The following is a 21218-nucleotide window of genomic DNA, read 5'->3' as shown; positions in this document are numbered from 1 at the left end:
GAGTGGTTTGGAGGAGGAAGGAGAAGAGAAGAGTGGTTTGGAGGAGGAGAGATGAGTGGTTTGGAGAAGGGTGGAGTAAGGAGGAGAGATGAGTGGTTTGAGGGGAAGAGGAAGGAGAAGAGAAGAGTGGTCTGGAGGAGGAAGGAGGAGAGAAGAGTGGTTTGGAGGAGGAAGGAGGAGAGATGAGTGGTTTGGAGGAGGAAGGAGTAGAGAAGAGTGGTCTGGAGGAGTAAGGAGGAGAGAAGAGTGGTTTGGAGGAGGAAGGAGGAGAGATGAGTGGTTTGGAGGAGGAAGGAGGAGAGATGAGTGGTTTGGAGGAGTAAGGAGGAGAGATGAGTGGTTTGGAGGAGGGTGGAGTAAGGAAGAGAGATGAGTGGTTTGAAGGGAAGAGGAAGGAGAAGAGAAGAGTGGTTTGGAGGAGTAAGGAGGAGAGATGAGTAGTTTGGAGGAGGAAGGAGGAGAGAAGAGTGGTTTGGAGGAGGAAGGAGGAGAGAAGAGTGGTTTGGAGGAGGAAGGAGGAGAGAAGAGTGGTTTGGAGGAGGAAGGAGAAGAGAAGAGTGGTTTGGAGGAGGAGAGATGAGTGGTTTGGAGAAGGGTGGAGTAAGGAGGAGAGATGAGTGGTTTGAGGGAAGAGGAAGGAGAAGAGAAGAGTGGTCTGGAGGAGGAAGGAGGAGAGAAGAGTGGTTTGGAGGAGGAAGGAGGAGAGATGAGTGGTTTGGAGGAGGAAGGAGTAGAGAAGAGTGGTCTGGAGGAGGAAGGAGGAGAGAAGTGTGGTTTGGAGGAGGAAGGAGGAGAGATGAGTGGTTTGGAGGAGGAAGGAGGAGAGATTAGTGGTTTGAAGGGAGGAGGAAGGAGGAGAGAAGTGTGGTTTGAAGGGAGGAGGAAGGAGGAGAGATGAGTGGTTTGGAGGAGGAAGGAGGAGAGAAGAGTGGTTTGGAGGAGGAAGGAGGAGAGAGAGTGGTTTGGAGGAGGAAGGAGGAGAGATTAGTGGTTTGAAGGGAGGAGGAAGGAGGAGAGAAGACTGGTTTGGAGGGTGGAGGAAGGAGGAGAGAAAAGTGGTTTGTAGGAGGAGGAAGAAGGAGAGAAGAGTGGTTTGGAGGAGGAAGGAGGAGAGAAGAGTGGTTTGGAGGAGGAAGGAGGAGAGAAGAGTGGTTTGGAGGAGGAAGGAGGAGAGATGAGTGGTTTTGAGGAGGAAGTTGGAGAGAAGAGTGGTTTGGAGGAGGAAGGAGGTGGGAAGAGTGGTTTGGAGGAGGAAGGAGGAGGGAAGAGTGGTTTGGAGGAGGAAGGAGGAGCGGAGAGTGGTTTGGAGGAGGAAGGAGGAGAGATGAGTGGTTTGGAGGAGGAAGGAGGAGGGAAGAGTGGTTTGGAGGAGGAAGGAGGAGAGATGAGTGGTTTGGAGGAGGTAGGAGTCGAGAAGAGTGGTTTGGAGGGTGGAGGAAAGAGTAGAGAAGAGTTGTTTGGAGGAGGAAGGAGGAGAGAAGAGTGGTTTGGAGGAGGAAGGATGAGAGAAGAATGGTTTGGAGGAGGAAGGAGGAGAGAAGAGTGGTTTGGAGGAGGAAGGAGGAGAGAAGAGTGGGTTTGAGGAGGAAGGAGGAGAGAAGAGTGGTTTGAAGGGAGGAGGAAGGAGGAGAGAAGAGTGGTTTGAAGGGAGGAGTAAGGAGTAGAGATGAGTGGTTTGAAGGGAGGAGTAAGGAGTAGAGATGGATAATCCCTTCCTCTTCCTTTACACATTTAGATCTCTCACTCTCTCCACCCCTAGGTATGTCAGTCTGAAGTGTAGTCTATGGAGCCCCAGGGCTAGGTCAGGCCCAGACCAGGGTCTACTGGTATCCGAGCAGCAGCAGCAGGGAGAGGCCCAGTGGAAGGGTCCAGCCCACTGCAGACAGGAGGTGGGGAGCAGCTCCATGGTCCAACAGCCTGGGAGACAGCAGGGTGGAGTCTTCACCATCATCACCCCACAGTCTATTGTTTTCATTCACCTGCATGTGGAGACACAACCACTGTCAGGTAATAGCACTTTTACGTTTATTTCATTTATCTGGGGAAGAAGGGAAGGGAATTGTTTGATCAAAAAGACAGCACTACTCTGCATGTTGTCCGGACATCACCGGCTATTTCCTGTTGCTAATGCATTTACTGTACATGCCAGACTAAAGATAGACCCGTTGAGTCGTATGTTTAGACTAAAGATAGACCCGTTTAGAATAAAGATAAACCCGTTTAGAATAAAGATAAACCCGTTTAGACTAAAGATAGACCTGTTGAGTCGTATGTTTAGACTAAAGATAAACCCGTTTAGACTAAAGATAAACCTGTTTAGACTAAAGATAGACCCGTTTAGACTAAAGATAGACCCGTTTAGACTAAAGATAAACCCGTTGAGTCATATGTTTAGACTAAAGATAGACCTGTTGAGTCGTATGTTTAGACTAAAGATAGACCCGTTTAGACTAAAGATAAACCCGTTTAGACTAAAGATAGACCTGTTGAGTCGTATGTTTAGACTAAAGATAAACCCGTTTAGACTAAAGATAGACCCGTTGAGTCGTATGTTTAGACTAAAGATAGACCCGTTGAGTCGTATGTTTAGACTAAAGATAGACCCGTTTAGACTAAAGATAAACCCGTTTAGACTAAAGATAGACCCGTTTAGACTAAAGATAGACCTGTTGAGTCGTATGTTTAGACTAAAGATAAACCCGTTGAGTCGTATGTTTAGACTAAAGATAGACCCGTTTAGACTAAAGATAAACCCGTTTAGACTAAAGATAGACCTGTTGAGTCGTATGTTTAGACTAAAGATAAACCCGTTTAGACTAAAGATAGACCCGTTGAGTCATATGTTTAGACTAAAGATAGACCTGTTGAGTCGTATGTTTAGACTAAAGATAGACCCGTTTAGACTAAAGATAAACCCGTTTAGACTAAAGATAGACCCGTTTAGACTAAAGATAAACCCGTTTAGACTAAAGATAGACCTGTTGAGTCGTATGTTTAGACTAAAGATAGACCTGTTGAGTTGTAAGTTTTGTTGTTGCACACATGACACTGCTTGCTGTGTACTGTCCTATTCCAGAAGCTATACTCTCAAGGCGTCTGAGGCAATTTCCTGTTGGGAGTTGATAAACGGAAGGGCATGGCTTCAGATTGTGCCTTCCAGGTGGCGTGTGGGGGTGACAGGCATGTAGGGTTCATGGATACTGGATGGACTTAAATATTTATACTCTGTATTTATTTAAACTTTATTCAACCTGGGAAAAATCCTTGAGGTGACAAAACTATTTTGCGAGTAGGACCTGGCAAAACCTCAACTACAAACAACTGAAGGACCAAACAGTGCTGGAGATGTCTGGCCCAGATGGTCAACGCTGCCAGGTCAGAGGTCAGAAGCTCTTTCTGTCTCGCTCTCTCTTTCTGTGTCTCCCTCTCTCTCTGAGAGAGTGACATACCCTCTCTGTTGAGCGGTTCAGCTGTCATGATGTTGGCCTGTGGGAAAGGTTTATGACCCCCCCCATAAATACCTTTCTCCCCTCTCTCTTGACTCTACTGAAGGACTCTTGAATAGCCTTTGTCAAACATAGAGAGTCTGGGAACATCAAAAGGTGGGGGGAAAGGAACCATATTTCAGTAATCCAACCAGTGGAAAATATGAGTTGGTACTTAATGAATATGATGTCAGTTCGGTTGTCATCTGAGACATGACTGATGACAGTCCCACATAAACTGTACCTGGGAAAGTCTACACATTATAGTTATCAGATTAACATGGAATTGTTGTGCAATTTAAATGTTTAAATATGAAACTATTTGTGAAAAGATTAAATGTAATTGTAGCTTCCAAATGAGAGAATTGGGTTTTCACAAGGTTAAAGCTCTGCTCACTCAGTGGCCCGCCCCTGTGAAGAGACATTGGTTATAAACTATGAAACACGCCCTTCTCTCCCCTCCTCTATAAAGCCCTTGACAAAAATGTAACTTTGTGTTCCGAGGACGAGAGGACGACGGTCTCCACGTTGAAAGGGCTCAGATAAGAACCTAACGAAATTAGCATTGAATTTCAACGTGAAGATGATGATCAACACGCCAAAAGGACATGAGCTTAAAGTATGGCAACTTGGTATGAACTTTGAACTCTTATTCACTCCAGAAGTGATAGCTCCTAGCCGTTGAGTTAGCAGCGGCCGCTATAAACGTGGGCTAGGAAAGGACGGACAGAGTATTCAGTCTACAACACAACGACGATACTACAACGTATCCCATTTACCACCAGAGACATTCTTCAAAGGACAGGGAAGATCTCTGTTTGGCAACACGGCCTTCCATCTACAACCAACCTATTGAAGCGCAGCTCAGAGTAAATATTGCATTTTCCTTTTCCAAATGGGCAGTTATTTAGAATGCATAAGATTCTGTATTTCCGATAGCATAGCTTCTACCTTTGTTCTTCAGTCCTAAGCGCTTTCATTCAAGCCCAACCCCCATACTGTGTGATTAGTTAGGTATTTAGTAAATAAATAATTAAACCAAAGTTTATATTGCTTACTTGTTAGCCGGGGTTCGTGAAGATAACCAAGAATTCTACGATGTTCAGATGAGACTGAAATAAGGTGACGATTAAATATTGACTGCTATTGATATAAAAGATTACTAGGTCTTTAAGAGTTTATTCGGAAGATAACAGAATATTAACATTCTTTCGTGGTGCCTCTAGTTAATTACATTTACATGATTAGCTTAATCAGGTAATATTAATTACAGAGAAATGATTTTATAGAATAGCATGTCATATCACTTAATCTGGCATAGCCAAAGACACGACACAGGCCTAGGACCCTAGACCGAGATCACAGGCTTTTTATTACTCTGATGAACGAGCTTCACAGCACAGCTGAGAAACGCAGGACACCTGATAGACGCAGGACACCTGAGAAACGCAGGACACCTGAGAAACGCAGGACACCTGAGAAACGCAGGACACCTGATAAATGCAGGACACCTGATAAATGCAGGACACCTGATAAACGCAGGACACTTGATAGACGCAGGACACCTGAGAAACGCAGGACACCTGATAAATGCAGGACACCTGATAGACGCAGGACACCTGATAAATGCAGGACACCTGATAAACGCAGGACAGCTGATTAACGCAGGACACCTGATTAACGCAGGACACCTGATTGACGCAGGACACCTGATAAACGCAGGACACCTGATTAACGCAGGACAGCTGATTAACGCAGGACACCTGAGAAATGCAGGACAGCTGATAAACGTAGGACGGCTACGCTGACCAACTGGCAGGTGTCTTCACTGACATTTTCAACAAATCCCTGATTGAGTCTGTAATACCAACATGTTTCAAGCAGACCACTATAGTCCCTGTGCCCAAGAACACAAAGGCAACCTGCCTAAATGACTACAGACCCGTAGCACTCACGTCCGTAGCCATGAAGTGCTTTGAAAGGTTGGTAATGGTTCACATCAACACCATTATCCCAGAAACCCTAGAGCCACTCCAATTTCCATACCGCCCAAACAGATCCACAGATGATGCAATCTCTATTGCACTCCACACTGCCCTTTCCCACCTGGACAAAAGGAACACTTACGTGAGAATGCTATTCATTGACTAGAGCTCAGCTTTCAACACCATAGTGCCCTCAAAGCTCATCAATAAGCTAAGGATCCTGGGACTAAACACCTCCCTCTGCAACTAGATCCTGGACTTCCTGACGGGCCGCACCCCAGGTGGTGAGGGTAAGTAGCAACACATCTGGATGTAGCCTCGCTACTTTTAGAGCCTCTCTACTGTATATAGTCTGTCTTTTTACTGTTGTTTTATTTCTTTACTTAACTATTGTTCACCTAATACCTTTTTTTGCACTATTGGTTAGAGCCTGTAAGTAAGCATTTCACTGTAAGGTCTAGACCTGTTGTATTCGGCGCACGTGACAAATAAACTTTGATTTGATTTCAATGAGTCTATTGACCCACCCAACTGGGACACGGACTGACCATCACCTTAATGAGTCTATTGACCATCACCTTAATGGGTCTATTGACCATCACCTTAATGAGTCTATTGACCATCACCTTAATGAGTCTATTGACCATCACCTTAATGAGTCTATTGACCATCACCTTAATGAGTCTATTGACCATCACCTTAATGAGTCTATTGACCATCACCTTAATGAGTCTATTGACCATCACCTTAATGAGTCTATTGACCATCACCTTAATGAGTCTATTGACCATCACCTTAATGAATTAGTTGACCATCACCTTAATGAGTCTGTTGACCATCACCTTAATGAGTCTATTGACCATCACCTTAATGAGTCTATTGACCATCACCTTAATGAGTCTATTGACCATCACCTTAATGAGTCTATTGACCATCACCTTAATGAGTCTATTGACCATCACCTTAATGGGTCTATTGACCATCACCTTAATGAGTCTATTGACCATCACCTTAATGGGTCTATTGACCATCACCTTAATGAGTCTATTGACCATCACCTTAATGAGTCTATTGACCATCACCTTAATGAGTCTATTGACCATCACCTTAATGAGTCTATTGACCATCACCTTAATGAGTCTATTGACCATCACCTTAATGAGTCTATTGACCATCACCTTAATGAATTAGTTGACCATCACCTTAATGAGTCTGTTGACCATCACCTTAATGAGTCTATTGACCATCACCTTAATGAGTCTATTGACCATCACCTTAATGAGTCTATTGACCATCACCTTAATGAGTCTATTGACCATCACCTTAATGAGTCTATTGACCATCACCTTAATGAGTCTATTGACCATCACCTTAATGAATTAGTTGACCATCACCTTAATGAGTCTGTTGACCATCACCTTAATGAGTCTGTTGACCATCACCTTAATGAGTCTATTGACCATCACCTTAATGAGTCTATTGACCATCACCTTAATGAGTCTATTGACCATCACCTTAATGAATTAGTTGACCATCACCTTAATGAGTCTGTTGACCATCACCTTAATGAGTCTATTGACCATCACCTTAATGAGTCTATTGACCATCACCTTAATGAGTCTATTGACCATCACCTTAATGGGTCTATTGAACATCACCTTAATGAGTCTATTGACCATCACCTTAATGGGTCTATTGACCATCACCTTAATGAGTCTATTGACCATCACCTTAATGGGTCTATTGACCATCACCTTAATGAGTCTATTGACCATCACCTTAATGGGTCGATTGAACATCACCTTAATGAGTCTATTGACCATCACCTTAATGGGTCTATTGACCATCACCTTAATGAGTCTATTGACCATCACCTTAATGGGTCTATTGACCATCACCTTAATGAGTCTATTGACCATCACCTTAATGAGTCTATTGACCATCACCTTAATGGGTCTATTGACCATCACCTTAATGAGTCTATTGACCATCACCTTAATGGGTCTATTGACCATCACCTTAATGAGTCTATTGACCATCACCTTAATGAGTCTATTGACCATCACCTTAATGAGTCTATTGACCATCACCTTAATGAGTCTATTGACCATCACCTTAATGAGTCTATTGACCATCACCTTAATGGGTCTATTGAACATCACCTTAATGAGTCTATTGACCATCACCTTAATGAGTCTATTGACTATCACCTTAATGAGTCTATTGACCATCACCTTAATGAATTAGTTGACCATCACCTTAATGAGTCTGTTGACCATCACCTTAATGAGTCTATTGACCATCACCTTAATGAGTCTATTGACCATCACCTTAATGAGTCTATTGACCATCACCTTAATGAGTCTATTGACCATCACCTTAATGAGTCTATTGACCATCACCTTAATGAGTCTATTGACCATCACCTTAATGAGTCTATTGACCATCACCTTAATGAATTAGTTGACCATCACCTTAATGAGTCTACTGACCATCACCTTAATGAGTCTATTGACCATCACCTTAATGAGTCTATTGACCATCACCTTAATGAGTCTATTGACCATCACCTTAATGAGTCTATTGACCATCACCTTAATGAGTCTATTGACCATCACCTTAATGAGTCTATTGACCATCACCTTAATGAGTCTATTGACCATCACCTTAATGAATTAGTTGACCATCACCTTAATGAGTCTACTGACCATCACCTTAATGAGTCTATTGACCATCACCTTAATGAGTCTATTGACCATCACCTTAATGAGTCTATTGACCATCACCTTAATGAGTCTATTGACCATCACCTTAATGAGTCTATTGACCATCACCTTAATGAATTAGTTGACCATCACCTTAATGAGTCTGTTGACCATCACCTTAATGAGTCTATTGACCATCACCTTAATGAGTCTATTGACCATCACCTTAATGAGTCTATTGACCATCACCTTAATGAGTCTATTGACCATCACCTTAATGAGTCTATTGACCATCACCTTAATGAGTCTATTGACCATCACCTTAATGGGTCTATTGACCATCACCTTAATGAGTCTATTGACCATCACCTTAATGGGTCTATTGACCATCACCTTAATGAGTCTATTGACCATCACCTTAATGAGTCTATTGACCATCACCTTAATGAGTCTATTGACCATCACCTTAATGAGTCTATTGACCATCACCTTAATGAGTCTATTGACCATCACCTTAATGGGTCTATTGAACATCACCTTAATGAGTCTATTGACCATCACCTTAATGGGTCTATTGACCATCACCTTAATGAGTCTATTGACCATCACCTTAATGGGTCTATTGACCATCACCTTAATGAGTCTATTGACCATCACCTTAATGGGTCTATTGACGCATCCAGCTGTGACACTCACTGACCATCACCTTAATGAGTCTGTTAACCATCTCCTTGTTAACCATCTCCCTGTTGACCATCTCCCTGTTGACCACATCTCCCTGTTGACCATCTCCCTGTTGACCACATCTCCATGTTGACCATCTCCCTGTTGACCACATCTCCCCGTTGACCACATCTCCCTGTTGACCATCTCCCTGTTGACCACATCTCCCTGTTGACCATCTCCCTGTTGACCACATCTCCCTGTTGACCATCTCCCTGTTGACCACACCTCCCTGTTGACCACATCTCCCTGTTGAACATCTCCCTGTTGACCATCTCCCTGTTGACCACATCTCCCTGTTGAACATCTCCCTGTTGACCACATCTCCCTGTTGACCACATCTCCCTGTTGACCATCTCAATGTTGACCATCTCCCTGTTGACCATCTCCCTGTTGACCATCTCCCTGTTGACCACATCTCCCTGTTGACCACATCTCCCTGTTGACCACATCTCCCTGTTGAACATCTCCCTGTTGACCATCTCCCTGTTGACCACATCTCCCTGTTGAACATCTCCCTGTTGACCACATCTCCCTGTTGACCACATCTCCCTGTTGACCATCTCAATGTTGACCATCTCCCTGTTGACCATCTCCCTGTTGACCATCTCCCTGTTGACCACATCTCCCTGTTGACCACATCTCCCTGTTGACCACATCTCCCTGTTGACCATCTCCCTGTTGACCAGAGTCCTATTCCCTATTCCCATCTCCCTGTTGACCATCTCCCTGTTGACCACATCTCCCTGTTGACCACATCTGCCTGTTGACCACATCTCCCTGTTGACCATCTCCCTGTTGACCATTTCCCTCTATTATCATGGCTGGTATTCCCTATATACTAGACCAGGGCCCTATTCCCTATATACTAGACCAGGGCCCTATTCCCTAAAACATAGACCAGGGCCCGATTCCCTATATACTACACCAGGGCCCTATTCCCTATATACTAGACCAGGGCCCTATTCCCTATATACTAGGCCAGGGCCCTATTCCCTATATATACTATATACTAGTTTTATATAGAACACTACTGTTGACCAGGGCCCTACTCCCTATATAGTGTACGACTGTTGACCAGGCCCTATTCCCTATATAGAACACTACTGTTGACCAGGGCCCTATTCCCTATATAGAACACTACTGTTGACCAGAGCCCTATTCCCTATATAGTGTACTACTGTTGACCAGGACCTATTCCCTATATAGAACACTACTGTTGACTAGGGCCCTATTCCCTATATAGTGTACGACTGTTGACCAGGGCCCTATTCCCTATATAGAATACTACTGTTGACCAGGGCCCTATTCCCTATATAGTGTACTACTGTTGACGAGGGCCCTATTCCCTATATAGTGTACGACTGTTGACCAGGGCCCTATTCCCTATATAGTGTACTACTGTTGACCTGGGACCTATTCCCTATATAGTGCACTACTGTTGACCAGGGCCCTATTCCCTATATAGTACAGTACTGTTGACCAGGGCCTTATTCCCTATATAGAACACTACTGTTGACCAGAGTCCTATTCCCTATATAGAACACTACTGTTGTCCAGGGCCCTATTCCCTATATAGAACACTACTGTTGTCCAGGGCCCTATTCCCTATATAGAACACTACTGTTGACCAGAGTCCTATTCCCTATATAGAACACTACTGTTGACCAGAGTCCTATTCCCTATATAGAACACTACTGTTGTCCAGGGCCCTATTCCCTATATAGAACACTACTGTTGACCAGGGCCCTATTCCCTATATAGTACACTGCTGTTGACCAGGGCCCTATCCCCTATATAGAACACTACTGTTGACCAGGGCCCTATTCCCTATATAGAACACTACTGTTGACCAGAGTCCTATTCCCTATATAGTACACTGCTGTTGACCAGGGCCCTATTCCTTATATAGAACACTACTGTTGACCAGGGCCCTATTCCCTATATAGAACACTGCTGTTGACCAGGGCCCTATTCCCTATATAGAACACTACTTTTGACCAGGGCCCTATTCCCTATATAGAACACTGCTGTTGACCAGGGCCCTATTCCCTATATAGAACACTGCTGTTGACCAGAGCCCTATTCCCTATATAGAACACTACTGTTGACCAGGGCCCTATTCCCTATATAGAACACTACTGTTGACCAGGGTCCTATTCCCTATAAATTACACTGCTGTTGACAAGGGCCCTATTCTCTATATAGTACACTACTGTTGACCAGGGCCCTATTCCCTATATAGTACACTGCTGTTGACCAGGGCCCTATTCCCTATATAGAACACTGCTGTGAACCAGGGCCCTATTCCCTATATAGAACACTACTGTTGACCAGAGTCCTATTCCCTATATAGAACACTACTGTTGTCCAGGGCCCTATTCCCTATATAGAACACTACTGTTGTCCAGGGCCCTATTCCCTATATAGAACACTACTGTTGACCAGAGTCCTATTCCCTATATAGAACACTACTGTTGACCAGAGTCCTATTCCCTATATAGAACACTACTGTTGTCCAGGGCCCTATTCCCTATATAGAACACTACTGTTGACCAGGGCCCTATTCCCTATATAGTACACTGCTGTTGACCAGGGCCCTATCCCCTATATAGAACACTACTGTTGACCAGGGCCCTATTCCCTATATAGAACACTACTGTTGACCAGAGTCCTATTCCCTATATAGTACACTGCTGTTGACCAGGGCCCTATTCCCTATATAGAACACTACTGTTGACCAGGGCCCTATTCCCTATATAGAACACTGCTGTTGACCAGGGCCCTATTCCCTATATAGAACACTACTTTTGACCAGGGCCCTATTCCCTATATAGAACACTGCTGTTGACCAGAGCCCTATTCCCTATATAGTACACTACTGTTGACCAGGACCCTATTCCCTATATAGAACACTGCTGTTGACCAGGGCCCTATTCCCTATATAGAACACTGCTGTTGACCAGAGCCCTATTCCCTATATAGAACACTACTGTTGACCAGGGCCCTATTCCCTATATAGAACACTACTGTTGACCAGGGTCCTATTCCCTATAAATTACACTGCTGTTGACCAGGGCCCTATTCTCTATATAGTACACTACTGTTGACCAGGGCCCTATTCCCTATATAGAACACTGCTGTTGACCAGGGCCCTATTCCCTATATAGTACACTACTGTTGACCAGAGCCCTATTCCCTATATAGAACACTACTGTTGACCAGGGCCCTATTCCCTATATAGAACACTACTGTTGACCAGGGCCCTATTCCCTATATATTACACTGCTGTTGACCAGGGCCCTATTCCCTATAAATTACACTGCTGTTGACCAGGGCCCTATTCCCTATATAGTACACTACTGTTGACCAGGGCCCTATTCCCTATATAGAACACTGCTGTTGACCAGAGCCCTATTCCCTATATAGTACACTACTGTTGACCAGGGCCCTATTCCCTATATAGAACACTACTGTTGACCAGGTCCCTATCCCCTATATAGTACACTACTGTTGACCAGGGCCCTATTCCCTATATAGAACACTACTGTTGACCAGGGCCCTATTCCCTATATAGAACACTACTGTTGACCAGTGCCCTATTCCCTATATAGAACACTACTGTTGACCAGGGCCCTATCCCCTATATAGTACACTACTGTTGACCAGGGCCCTATTCCCTATATAGAACACTACTGTTGACCAGTGCCCTATTCCCTATATAGAACACTACTGTTGACCAGGGCCCTATCCCCTATATAGTACACTACTGTTGACCAGGGCCCTATTCCCTAAAGAGTACACTACTGTTGACCAGGGCCCTATTCCCTATATAGTACACTACTGTTGACCAGGGCCCTATTCCCTATATAGAACACTGCTGTTGACCAGAGCCCTATTCCCTATATATTACACTGCTGTGAACCAGGGCCCTATTCCCTATATAGAACACTACTGTTGACCAGGGTCCTATTCCCTATAAATTACACTGCTGTTGACCAGGGCCCTATTCTCTATATAGTACACTACTGTTGACCAGGGCCCTATTCCCTATATAGAACACTGCTGTTGACCAGGGCCCTATTCCCTATATAGTACACTACTGTTGACCAGAGGCCTATTCCCTATATAGAACACTACTGTTGACCAGGGCCCTATTCCCTATATAGAACACTACTGTTGACCAGGGCCCTATTCCCTATATATTACACTGCTGTTGACCAGGGCCCTATTCCCTATATAGAACATACTGTTGACCAGGGCCCTATTCCCTATAAATTACACTACTGTTGACCAGGGCCCTATTCCCTATATAGTACACTGCTGTTGACCAGAGCCCTATTCCCTATATAGTACACTACTGTTGACCAGGGCCCTATTCCCTATATAGAACACTACTGTTGACCAGGGCCCTATTCCCTATATAGAACACTACTGTTGACCAGGGCCCTATTCCCTATAAATTACACTACTGTTGACCAGGGCCCTATTCCCTATATAGTACACTGCTGTTGACCAGAGCCCTATTCCCTATATAGTACACTACTGTTGACCAGGGCCCTATTCCCTATATAGAACACTACTGTTGACCAGGGCCCTATTCCCTATATAGAACACTGCTGTTGACCAGAGCCCTATTCCCTATATAGTACACTACTGTTGACCAGGGCCCTATTCCCTATATAGAACACTACTGTTGACCAGGGCCCTATCCCCTATATAGTACACTACTGTTGACCAGGGCCCTATTCCCTATATAGAACACTACTGTTGACCAGGGCCCTATTCCCTATATAGAACACTACTGTTGACCAGTGCCCTATTCCCTATATAGAACACTACTGTTGACCAGGGCCCTATCCCCTATATAGTACACTACTGTTGACCAGGGCCCTATTCCCTATATAGAACACTACTGTTGACCAGTGCCCTATTCCCTATATAGTACACTACTGTTGACCAGGGCCCTATTCCCTATATAGAATACTACTGTTGACCAGGGCCCTATTCCCTATATAGTACACTACTGTTGACCAGGGCCCTATTCCCTATATAGAATACTACTGTTGACCAGGGCCCTATTCCCTATATAGTACACTACTGTTGACCAGGGCCCTATTCCCTATATAGAACACTACTGTTGACCAGGGCCCTATTCCCTATATAGAATACTACTGTTGACCAGGGCCCTATTCCCTATATAGAACACTGCTGTTGACCAGGGCCCTATTCCCTATATAGTACACTACTGTTGACCAGGGCCCTATTCCCTATATAGTACACTACTGTTGACCAGGGCCCAATGTGAGTCGTGTGGAATACAGTGTAGATATTTCAAAACTTTGCCTCGCATTTCTCTTATCCGTTTTCTCCTCTCCTTTCCTCCACCTGTCCTCTCATCCCTCGATGCATCTCTTTCATAGCTCCACCTCACCTGAGTGGGTATCTGTTCTCTCAGGACATTCTGTTTTGTTTCCATGGTGATACCAGGGACGGTGGTTGCCGGGCGCTGGATGTGGTTGTTAGGGCTGGGCGTGTCTGGTTGGTTGGCTGCTCCGATGGAGGACTGCTTGTCTGTCTCGTTCCCAAACGCCATCATGGCTTTCTCTGTTCAGAATAATCAAGAGGAGAGTCAAGTGAAGTGTGACTTTTCATCTCCACAACTTCTTGGATTTTTAACATTACAGTACCAATTTTTTGTAAACTTAAGATTACAATTTTAATATAGAAAAAAAAGAAAAGATGAATGACATGGACAAAACTATAGACACCCTCCCCCGGAGCTAGTTCTTAGTCTTTGGCCAAGATAACTGCATACAAACGCTTCTTGTAGCCATCAATGAGTTTGCTTAACCTTTCTACTGGCAATTTGACCCACTTTTCAGCAGAACACTGCTCTAATTCTTCAATGTTTGAGGAGTGCCCTCCACCAAATGCTGTTTTTATCACTCGGCATAGGTTCTGGATGTGATTCAGATCTGGACTCTTTGCTGGCAACTCCAAAAACACATAAAAAGCACCCAGGAAAGGTTCAAAAAGAAATGCTTGACTGTTCTGGAGTTGCCAACGAAGAGTTCACATTTGAATTGATTTGAATCATAGTAATAGCTACAAGAAGCGTTTATCTACAGTTACCTTGGCCAAAGGCTGTGCAACCATTTGGGATCCCGAGTGGCGCAGCGGCCTCAGTGCATCTCAGTGTTCGAGGCGTCACTGAAGACCCTGGTTCGATTCCAGGCTGTATCATGGGTCCTCAGATCCTCAAAAGGTTCTACAGCTGCACCATCGAGAGCATCCTGACTGCCTGGCAGCTGCTCGGCCTCCGACCACAAGGCGCTACGGAGGGTAGTGCGTACGGCCCAGTACATCACTGGTGCCAAGCTTCCTGCCATCCAGGACCTCTATACCAGGCGGTGTCAGAGGAAGGCCCTAAAAATGGCCAAAGACTCCAGCCACTCCAGTCATAGACTGTTCTCTCTGCTACAAAGCGGTATCGGAGCACCATGGCGCTTCTTAACAGCTTCTACCTCCCAAGCCACAAGATTCCTGAACAGCTAATCAAATTGCTACCCAGACTATTTGCATTGCCCCCCCCCCCCCCTTTACGCTGCTGCTACTCTCTGTTGTCATCTAAGCACAGTCACTTTATTAACCCTACCTACATATTAACTCAAATACCTCGACAAACGTTTCACTATGTTTTCAGTTACCTCCCATTTCACTGTGTCTTCAGTTGCCTCCCATTTCACTGTCTTCAGTTACCTCCCATTTCACTGTCTTCAGTTACCTCCCATTTCACTGTCTTCAGTTACCTCCCATTTCACTGTGTCTTCAGTTACCTCCCATTTCACTGTCTTCAGTTACCTCCCATTTCACTGTCTTCAGTTACCTCCCATTTCACTGTCTTCAGTTACCTCCCATTTCACTGTCTTCAGTTACCTCCCATTTCACTGTCTTCAGTTACCTCCCATTTCACTGTGTCTTCAGTTACCTCCCATTTCACTGTCTTCAGTTACCTCCCATTTCACTGTCTTCAGTAACCTCCCATTTCACTGTGCCTTCAGTTACCTCCCATTTCACTGTCTTCAGTTACCTCCCATTTCACTGTCTTCAGTTACCTCCCATTTCACTGTCTTCAGTTACCTCCCATTTCACTGTCTTCAGTTACCTCCCATTTCACTGTCTTCAGTTACCTCCCATTTCACTGTCTTCAGTTACCTCCCATTTCACTGTCTTCAGTTACCTCCCATTTCACTGTCTTCAGTTACCTCCCATTTCACTGTCTTCAGTTACCTCCATTTCACTGTCTTCAGTTACCTCCCATTTCACTGTCTTCAGTTACCTCCCATTTCACTGTGTCTTCAGTTACCTCCCATTTCACTGTCTTCAGTTACCTCCCATTTCACTGTCTTCAGTTACCTCCCATTTCACTGTCTTCAGTTACCTCCCATTTCACTGTCTTCAGTTACCTCCCATTTCACTGTCTTCAGTTACCTCCCATTTCACTGTCTTCAGTTACCTCCCATTTCACTGTCTTCAGCTACCTCCCATTTCACTGTCTTCAGTTACCTCCCATTTCACTGTCTTCAGTTACCTCCCATTTCACTGTCTTCAGTTACCTCCCATTTCACTGTCTTCAGTTACCTCCATTTCACTGTCTTCAGTTACCTCCCATTTCACTGTCTTCAGTTACCTCCCATTTCACTGTCTTCAGTTACCTCCATTTCACTGTCTTCAGTTACCTCCATTTCACTGTCTTCAGTTACCTCCCATTTCACTGTCTTCAGTTACCTCCCATTTCACTGTCTTCAGTTCTCTCCATTTCACTGTCTTCAGTTACCTCCATTTCACTGTCTTCAGTTACCTCCCATTTCACTGTCTTCAGTTACCTCCCATTTCACTGTCTTCAGTAACCTCCCATTTCACTGTCTTCAGTTACCTCCCATTTCACTGTCTTCAGTAACCTCCCATTTCACTGTCTTCAGTTACCTCCCATTTCACTGTCTTCAGTTACCTCCCATTTCACTGTGCCTTCAGTTACCTCCCATTTCGCTGTCTTCAGTTACCTCCCATTTCACTGTCTTCAGTTACCTCCCATTTCACTGTCTTCAGTTACCTCCCATTTCACTGTCTTCAGTTACCTCCCTTTTCACTGTCTTCAGTTACCTCCCTTTTCACTGTCTTCAGTTACCTCCCATTTCACTGTCTTCAGTTACCTCCCATTTCACTGTCTTCAGCTACCTCCCATTTCACTGTGCCTTCAGTTACTTCCCATTTCACTGTCTTCAGTTACCTCCCATTTCACTGTCTTCAGTTACCTCCCATTTCACTGTCTTCAGTTACCTCCCATTTCACTGTGCCTTCAGTTACTTCCCATTTCACTGTCTACAGTTACCTCCCATTTCACTGTCTTCAGTTACCTCCCATTTCACTGTCTTCAGTTACAGACCATTTCACTGTCTTCAGTTACCTCCCATTTCACTGTCTTCAGTTACCTCCCATTTCACTGTCTTCAGTTACCTCCCATTTCACTGTCTTCAGTTACCTCCCATTTCACTGTCTTCAGTTACAGACCATTTCACTGTCTTCAGTTACCTCCCATTTCACTGTCTTCAGTTACCTCCCATTTCACTGTCTTCAGTAACCTCCCATTTCACTGTCTTCAGTTACCTCCCATTTCACTGTCTTCAGTTACCTCCCATTTCACTGTCTTCAGTTACCTCCATTTCACTGTCTTCAGTTACCTCCCATTTCACTGTCTTCAGTTACCTCCCATTTCACTGTCTTCAGCTACCTCCCATTTCACTGTGTCTTCAGCTACCTCCCATTTCACAGTGTCTTCAGTTACCTCCATTTCACTGTCTTCAGTTACCTCCCATTTCACTGTCTTCAGTTACCTCCCATTTCACTGTCTTCAGCTACCTCCCATTTCACTGTCTTCAGCTACCTCCCATTTCACTGTCTTCAGTTACCTCCCATTTCACTGTCTTCAGTTACCTCCCATTTCACTGTCTTCAGGTACCTCCCATTTCACTGTCTTCAGTTACCTCCCATTTCACTGTCTTCAGTTACCTCCCATTTCACTGTCTTCAGTTACCTCCCATTTCACTGTCTTCAGTTACCTCCCATTTCACTGTCTTCAGTTACCTCCCATTTCACTGTCTTCAGTTACCTCCCATTTCACTGTCTTCAGTTACAGACCATTTCACTGTCTTCAGTTACCTCCCATTTCACTGTCTTCAGTTACCTCCCATTTCACTGTCTTCAGTAACCTCCCATTTCACTGTCTTCAGTTACCTCCCATTTCACTGTCTTCAGTTACCTCCCATTTCACTGTCTTCAGTTACCTCCATTTCACTGTCTTCAGTTACCTCCCATTTCACTGTCTTCAGTTACCTCCCATTTCACTGTCTTCAGCTACCTCCCATTTCACTGTGTCTTCAGCTACCTCCCATTTCACAGTGTCTTCAGTTACCTCCATTTCACTGTCTTCAGTTACCTCCCATTTCACTGTCTTCAGTTACCTCCCATTTCACTGTCTTCAGCTACCTCCCATTTCACTGTCTTCAGCTACCTCCCATTTCACTGTCTTCAGTTACCTCCCATTTCACTGTCTTCAGTTACCTCCCATTTCACTGTCTTCAGGTACCTCCCATTTCACTGTCTTCAGTTACCTCCCATTTCACTGTCTTCAGTTACCTCCCATTTCACTGTCTTCAGTTACCTCCCATTTCACTGTCTTCAGTTACCTCCCATTTCACTGTCTTCAGTTACCTCCCATTTCACTGTGTCTTCAGTTACCTCCCATTTCACTGTTTTCAGTTACCTCCCATTTCACTGTCTTCAGTTACCTCCCATTTCACTGTCTTCAGTTACCTCCCATTTCACTGTCTTCAGTTACCTCCATTTCACTGTCTTCAGTTACCTCCCATTTCACTGTCTTCAGTTACCTCCCATTTCACTGTGTCTTCAGTTACCTCCCATTTCACTGTCTTCAGGTACCTCCCATTTCACTGTCTTCAGTTACCTCCCATTTGACTGTCTTCAGTTACCTCCCATTTCACTGTTTTCAGTTACTTCCCATTTCACTGTCTTCAGTTACCTCCCATTTCACTGTCTTCAGTTACCTCCCATTTCACTGTCTTCAGTTACCTCCCATTTCACTGTCTTCAGTTACCTCCATTTCACTGTCTTCAGTTACCTCCCATTTCACTGTCTTCAGTAACCTCCCATTTCGCTGTCTTCAGTTACCTCCCATTTCACTGTCTTCAGTAACCTCCCATTTCACTGTGTCTTCAGTTACCTCCCATTTCACTGTCTTCAGTTACCTCCCATTTCACTGTCTCCAGTTACCTCCCATTTCACTGTCTTCAGTTACCTCCCATTTCACTGTCTTCAGGTACCTCCCATTTCACTGTCTTCAGTTACCTCCCATTTCACTGTCTTCAGTTACCTCCATTTCACTGTCTTCAGTTACCTCCCATTTCACTGTCTTCAGTTACCTCCCATTTCACTGTCTTCAGCTACCTCCCATTTCACTGTGTCTTCAGTTACCTCCCATTTCACTGTGTCTTCAGTTACCTCCCATTTCACTGTCTTCAGTTACCTCCCATTTCACTGTCTTCAGTTACCTCCCATTTCACTGTCTTCAGTTACCTCCCATTTCACTGTCTTCAGTTACCTCCATTTCACTGTCTTCAGTAACCTCCCATTTCACTGTCTTCAGTTACCTCCCATTTCACTGTCTTCAGTTACCTCCATTTCACTGTCTTCAGTAACCTCCCATTTCACTGTCTTCAGTTACCTCCCATTTCACTGTCTTCAGTTACCTCCCATTTCACTGTCTTCAGTTACCTCCCATTTCACTGTCTTCAGTTACCTCCCATTTCACTGTCTTCAGTAACCTCCCATTTCACTGTGTCTTGAGTTACCTCCATTTCACTGTCTTCAGTTACCTCCCATTTCACTGTCTTCAGTTACCTCCCATTTCACTGTCTTCAGCTACCTCCCATTTCACTGTGTCTTCAGTTACCTCCCATTTCACTGTCTTCAACCCATTATTGATTTTTTTTTTTTTTTTTTTTTTTTACTTTTGTCATACTAACTATCTATATTCAGACTATAACCAATGATCACCGTATATACTAAAATCAAGCCACAAAGAGTTAGTGTGGTATTCAAACACAGTCAATGTCTCTCAACACCACAACACAATGTCTCTCTCAACACCACAACACAATGTCTCTCCCACCACAACACAATGTCTCTCTCAACACCACAACACAATGTCTCTCTCAACACCACAACACAATGTCTCTCTCAACACCACAACACAATGTCTCTCTCAACACCACAACACAATGTCTCTCTCAACACAACACAATGTCTCTCCCACCACAACACAATGTCTCTCTCAACACAACACAATGTCTCTCCCACCACAACACAATGTCTCTCTCCCACCACAACACAATGTCTCTCTCAACACCACAACACAATGTCTCTCTCAACACAACACAATGTCTCTCCCACCACAACACAATGTCTCTCTCCCACCACAACACAATGTCTCTCCCACCACAACACAATGTCTCTCTCCCACCACAACACAATGTCTCTCTCCCACCACAACACAATGTCTCTCTCAACACCACAACACAATGTCTCTCTCAACACCACAACACAATGTCTCTCTCACCACCACAACACAATGTCTCTCTCAACACCACAACAAAATGTCTCTCTCAACACCACAACACAATGTCTCTCCCACCACAACACAATGTCTCTCTCAACACCACAACACAATGTCTCTCTCAACACCACAACACAATGTCTCTCTCAACATCACAACACAATGTCTCTCAACACCACAACACAATGTCTCTCTCAACACCACAACACAATGTCTCTCTCAACATCACAACACAATGTCTCTCAACACCACAACACAATGTCTCTCTCAACACCACAACACAATGTCTCTCCCACCACAACACAATGTCTCTCTCAACACCACAACACAATGTCTCTCTCAACACCACAACACAATGTCTCTCAACACCACAACACAATGTCTCTCCCACCACAACACAATGTCTCTCTCACCACAACACAATGTCTCTCTCAACACCACAACACAATGTCTCTCTCAACACAACACAATGTCTCTCCCACCACCACAACACAATGTCTCTCCCACCACAACACAATGTCTCTCCCACCACAACACAATGTCTCTCACACCACAACACAATGTCTCTCTCAAAACCACAACACAATGTCTCTCCCACCACAACACAACATCCCCCAGTACAGCT

The 21218-nt window shown here is 44.4% G+C and overlaps 1 protein-coding gene across 1 annotated transcript in view; it reads right to left on the bottom strand.

Moving 5' to 3' along the window:
• Positions 1 to 1782: 1782 nt before the first annotated feature.
• LOC135526876 (GDNF family receptor alpha-4-like) overlaps positions 1783 to 21218 on the bottom strand; it is a 147040-nt gene continuing 127604 nt past the window's right edge. Inside the window, exons 8-9 of the mRNA XM_064955544.1 lie at positions 14333 to 14505; positions 1783 to 1979 (exon numbers count right to left, since the gene is read on the bottom strand). Coding sequence (XP_064811616.1) covers positions 1821 to 1979; positions 14333 to 14505 — 332 coding nt within the window. The 3' untranslated portion in view covers positions 1783 to 1820. The remainder of the gene's footprint in view (positions 1980 to 14332; positions 14506 to 21218) is intronic.

The sequence above is a fragment of the Oncorhynchus masou genome, chromosome 32 (genome assembly GCF_036934945.1).
Source record: "Oncorhynchus masou masou isolate Uvic2021 chromosome 32, UVic_Omas_1.1, whole genome shotgun sequence".
Taxonomy (NCBI): domain Eukaryota; kingdom Metazoa; phylum Chordata; class Actinopteri; order Salmoniformes; family Salmonidae; genus Oncorhynchus; species Oncorhynchus masou.
The sequence above is the reverse complement of the archived record's forward strand: the minus strand, read 5'-3'. Positions and strand labels throughout refer to the sequence as shown.